This window comes from Octopus sinensis, linkage group LG14 (assembly GCF_006345805.1).
Source record: "Octopus sinensis linkage group LG14, ASM634580v1, whole genome shotgun sequence".
Lineage (NCBI taxonomy): Eukaryota > Metazoa > Mollusca > Cephalopoda > Octopoda > Octopodidae > Octopus > Octopus sinensis.
In genome coordinates this window covers 32,542,654-32,548,653 of record NC_043010.1, presented here as the reverse complement: position 1 = coordinate 32,548,653, position 6,000 = coordinate 32,542,654, and the positions used below count along the sequence as shown (strand labels likewise).

General features: G+C 34.0%; 1 protein-coding gene across 1 annotated transcript in view; it reads right to left on the bottom strand.

Moving 5' to 3' along the window:
* The window catches only part of LOC115219083 (VPS10 domain-containing receptor SorCS3-like), a 722,157-nt gene that overhangs the window by 93,551 nt on the left and 622,606 nt on the right, over nucleotides 1-6,000 (bottom strand). The window contains exon 11 of the mRNA XM_029789149.2: nucleotides 378-560. Within this exon, the coding sequence (XP_029645009.1) occupies nucleotides 378-560 (183 nt within the window). The remainder of the gene's footprint in view (nucleotides 1-377; nucleotides 561-6,000) is intronic.

Here is a 6,000-nt window from a genome sequence, read left to right as displayed (position 1 = left end):
CTGCCTATTTCTATACCACATGACTATTTTAATACTTTATCAATTTAAATTTCTCCCCCTTGCCTTTCTTAACAATAATTAGCATTAGCAGTGTTTTTCATTAGCAATGATTTTCATTAACATATTAATTTTAATTTTCTCAAAATTGACTGAAACCTATGTTTGTTAGCATGCAACTATATAATGAAACTGAGTTTGACCAGGAAACAAAAAACTCGAATTATCCATACTTAGTGATACTAAGCAGTAAAATGAAAGGATACCTATTCTAAAGTTTTTTTTATTGAATCTATTACATACAACAACAACAATAATGATGGTGATGATGATGATGATGATGATGATGATGAAAAGAATCATAATAGATGAACACTCACTGAATACCAATGAACACCAGCATCTCTAGAGATGAAAACGCTGACATCTTGAAATGAAAGCTGATCACCAACACTACCATGTGCCAATATAAGGCCGGGAGCATTTTCATCAGACAGTATGCGAGGAACATTGAAAAGCACTTCCATTTGTTGCAGATGTAGATGCAAAGAACATTTAGATAACTGAAATAATAAGAAAAGTAGTAGTAGTAATCCTTTCTACTAAAGGCAAGAGGCCTGAAATGTTGGGGGAGGAGACTAGTCAATTACATCACTGGTACTTAATTTATCCACCCTGAAAGGATGAAAGGCAAAGTCAACCTCAGTGGAATTTGAACTCAGAACATAATGACGGATGAAATGCCACTAAGCATTATGCCTGGTGTACTAATGGTTCTGCCAGCTCACTGCCTTGCTAATAATAATAATAATAATATAATAATAATAATAATAATAATAATAATAATAATGATAATAATAATAATAATAATAACACAATAATAATAATAACAACAATCCTTTCTACTATAGGCACAAGGCCTGAAATTTTTGGGGAGGGGACTAGTTGATTATATCGACCCCAGTGTTTCACTGGTACTTTTATTAACCCTGAAAGGATCAAAGGCAAAGTTGACCTTAGCAGAATTTGAACTCAGAACATAGCAATGGGCGAAATACCGCTAAGCACTTCTTCCAGCATGCTAACGAGTCTGTCAGCTCACTGTCTTAATAATAATAGTTTCAAATTTTGCTACAAGGCCAGCAAGTTCAGGGGAGAGGTTAGGTCAATTACATTGATCTCAGTATTCAAATGGTACACCTTTTAATAACCCTGAAAGGATCAAAGGTAAAGTTGACCTTGGCAGAATTTGAACTCAGAACATAAAGACAAATCAAATTTATGTTAAGCATTTTGTCTGCTAACAATTCTGCCGGCTTGCAATAATGCTTTCAAATTTTGGTACAAGGCCAGCAACTTTTAGGGGAAGAGTAAGTTCAATGCATTGACTCCAGGGCTCAACTGGTACTTATTTTTAATAACAACATTTTCTTTCATAGACATAAAGTCTCAAATTTAGTGGGAGGAAAAGTTGATTATATTAATCCCAATATTTGACTGATATTTTATTTTATTTATTCCCCCACCATCTGAAAGATGAAAATCAAAACTAATTTCAGTGCAATTTGAACTTAGAGCATAAAAATCAGCAATAAATCCCACAGAAGATTTTGACTGGTGTTCTAATGGTCCTGTCAATCATACTAATATTATTAATAATTCTTACTAATTTTGGCACAAATCCAGCAATGTTAAGGTAAGTGGGTTAGTCACTTACATCGACTCCCAGTGCTCAACCGGTACTTATTTTATTGACCCCCAAATGGATGAAAGGCAAAGTTTACCTCAGTAGAATTTGAAGACAGACAAAACATGGATAAGCATTTTGGTCAGCATGCTAATGATTCTGCCAGCTCTGGCTCACCACCTTTTTTAATAATAATAATAATTCTTTCTACTATAGGCACAAAGCCTGAAATTTTGGGGAAGAATGCTAGTTAATTGCATCATTCTCATAACTTTTTTATGTTTTGGAATTTTCAGGAAACTTTTGCAAAATTGTTTTCTACACACAGGAATTCATACAATTATGCAAAAATTTTTTTTTAATTTTTATTCCACTCACCCACAATAATTCCTAAAATTTCAACTTTTTTTTCAAAATTTGTTTTTAATCATAGTTTTAAAATATGAACAATTAGAATCTGCCATTTGTTTCTGTTTCTAATTTCAAAATAATTCTCAGAAGAAAAGGTGTGTGATTTAAAAAATATTTAGTCAATTTTTAGCACATCCCATGACCACCCAGTACCTCCCTTGTCAATTTGTCAATCTGACAAGTATTGATGCTTTTCAATATTTTTCTCCTTATAAACACATTTAATGGAATAATGATGCACTCAAGGATGGTCCATTGCTGGGATTTAAGCAAAAAAAACTTTTTGTAATTTAAATTCTTAATTGCCACTCTGCACGAAGAGTGTGTGTATATGTAAGGAAAAGCATTTACTAACAGAAAAGTATGCTATTAAAATAAACTATCTTTCACATACCTTTTTTAAATCACTGTGGATAAATCCAAGCAATGACCTCAGTCTCTCCAATATCTGTGTATTGGAGCCTCTGTAAGGATTTATGGGGGAAGAGGGGATAAAAAATCTTAATAAAAAAAATTTGTTTTGCATAATTGCATGAGGTCCAGTGTGTAGAACAAAAATTTTGTAAAAAAGTGTTTGAAAGTACAAAAAGTTGAAATGTTATAACCAGTTACATGGTGTGCTTTGATCCATATGTGTGCATATGTAAATATTTTTAACTTTCTGAATTTCGATTTCAAATATTATTTTGAAATTATAAACTGAAACAAATGACAGATTCGGTCTGTCTATACTTTAAAACTATGGTTTAAACAAAAAAAAAAAATTAGAAAAAGAGCTGAAATTTTAGGATTTATGAGGAGAAGGAGGATTAAAAAAAAAAAAATCAAAATACATCTTTTCTTTTGCATCATCATATGAATTCCTGTGTGTAGAATACAAACTTTCAAAAAATTTCTGAAAGTTCTGAAAAATGAATGAGTCATGAGGGATTATATGTGGTGCTTAAACAAGAATTCTGCCTAACAATTAATAAACAAACAAAAATAACTTCCTTTATTGACCAGAGGAATTCCTTAAAACAATGATTACAAACATTTCCAGTACATAGCAGAAGGGGTATATACATAATAGAAGTTTAACAGATTACAAAATGTGTTAGGATGTATATATACAATAAAAAAGGAAAGGATATACACTAGGGATACTACTTTTTAATTTTTGCCTCAAAAACAATTTTCTGTGTCATATTTAGATGAGCTTTTATGCATAAGTAACTGAAGTGAACTCACTTTTCAGCTATCTTTAAAAAAGTTCACCTGTGAATCCGTGTGTGTATTCTTATGCAAATCTTGTTTGAATATGGGCAAGGTTGCATAGTACTCTTGGCTTTCAATAAATTCTTATCGTTTATAAGACTTCAGTGGTGATTAGATTGTATTACTGAGTCATCATGCTTAGTCATGAAACAAAAATTAAGTTCTTTTACTTTTACCCTTGTTGTTTTGGTTTCAGTGTGAGTTCTGCATGACTGCCGGTGTCATGTCATTCAAGAAAAGCTTTGAAATTGTTTAGAAGAACAAGGAGAAGTGGAGGAGAAATTTGATTCACTTCCAGTGCCATTCATCTAGAGGTCACACGCCTGTAGAAGAAGCCTCACTGGCCAGCAGAAGCTGAATATCACTCAAGGAGCAGATTGTTGGTTGGATCAGTTTCTTGCAAAATAAATTAAAGGCAGAAAGAAGAGAGTGGCAGAATTATCAAGAGAGGTGACACTACTGGGGAGAGATAATTCAATTTTCTGATAATTTCTGAGCAAGCAATAGGGTTCAACTTGAAAATGTGCTTCATTTGTATGACAAATGCATAAGGAAGGAAAAGTTAAGCCATTAGAAGAACTGTTCGATATCACCAAAGTCCACAGTGATGACAAACCGCTCTACTCCATTCGACTCCAAAGCAAGAGCAAAATGGGTTATTCGACAGGCAAAGCTGCAAGCAAGCACAATATCCATCCTTCCAAAAGAAGATGCTCTGATGCTGAAACCTCCTATTCTTTATCAAACCCAACAGTCCTGGATACTGACAGTGACTCTGAAGAAGATATTGAAGAGTACAATTATGGTGAAGATGATAGAGTTGATCAAAATGAAAGTGAAAGTGATGGTACTTATTCCTCCACAAGAAGGCACAACAAATCTGCAACTGGTACGAGATTTGTAACTGGAACAAACGTGTCTACCAACAGAGCTGCAAAAATCCGCAAACAGTTGTCAGAGGAGGGCAGCGATATCCCAGCTCCTAGTCAGTGAGGCATTTATAAGGCACTCTTCAAGAAAGCTGGTGAAATGAAGAAACACTTGATCGATATACAACACAATCAGAAATGGAGTCTGCATTTCGATGGTAAACATATTGATGGAGATGAATATCAAGCAGTTGACATCAAGAGTGAAACAAGTGAAATCAAGTGGAAGAGTAGGGTACTTGTTAGACTACAGGGAATGTTATTGAGCAAAGGCTAATATATACCACAATTTGTGAGCTGCCAACACCATGTATTGGACAGAATCCTGCACATTATTATGGATGAGAAGCTAGCAGGCATGAGCAATTTACCCAACATCGAATAATTTTTTTGTCAGAGAACCCATGACAAGTTATGAAGAACATCCAAGGCTCCTTCCAGAATGGAATATATGTTATTGAAGATCAAGCTGGCTGGAGAGATGATATGAAGTTTCTGTTTCAATTAACCTGTGCCTTCAGGTTCTTCCATGAAAACGGAGACCTACCTTTCATCAAGTTCTAGAAAATGCTGAACATCAGTAATGCCAGATGGAATTTGCGAGCAATCTTAGCCCTTCTTGCATTTTGCCTCATGCCACATGTGAGAGAAAGATTGCAGATGGTCTGCCAGTTCATCTCTTATGACTGGTTCAGTACCAAATGTATAGAGCTGAAGATTATGCAGAGCTATTGCAAGCCTTGTTACCCTACAAGACTGCTTTGAAATGCTTGACAAATCACTGGAAACAAGAAGCATCAAAACTGAACATCATCAGAAGTAATCAATGCTGTGAGTGAGCAATTAAGGTCATACAAGAACTACATGCCACATGCAAGAACAAAGCCAACTTGCCATTGCGTTTGATTCTCTCTAATGTCTTGCCACAACTTGACTATTGATTAATTTAACTTCATATGACCTTTTTATTGTTCTGGAATGCAGAATACAGTTCTTTAAACAGTTATAGATTAAACGTTTTGGATCTTTTCCCCTTTTTTGTTTATTATTCAAACAAGGTTCTAGTTTTTGGAAATCTACCTAAATGAAACCAAGTGTAAAAATTTCAAAGTTAGTCATGGGTGAACTTTTTTGATCAAATACAAAAAAAAAACATTGATTTTCAATTATTTTTTTCAAAAGTTCATCAGAATATGATATAGGACTATGAAATGGCAAAAAAGTTGTATCCCCAATATACACATTACAGAATGTACAACAGATTACACATAAGTATAATTCTATACAAAAAACAAAGACATTCCTAAAGGTGTGAAACGTGCCACCTTGGGAGGATAAAATCCCTCAAACCAGTCAGTTGTCCATTCCCATCTGGAATCTCCTAATAGAAATGTTTTAACTGGTTTGTGTACCCATACTAAAAATAATAGCTAAATACCTCTGAAATGTAATAAAAGATTCACTGAATGATGTATTCTAGGGCCCACTATTTTGGAAAATCAGATAGATGGTTATAGCTGACAGCATTTGATCATATAAATCTATTCAACCAGGGTCACTCTGGGACTAAACAACAATTTCTACTCCTACATACTGATATGATTCTACTATCACCTAACAACAACATTCTAATGTTCCACTGATAGCTTTAGCAATGACACTCTATTCTTTCACTTCCAGCTATTAATGATAGTTGGTTACTATACTGTTATAATTGCC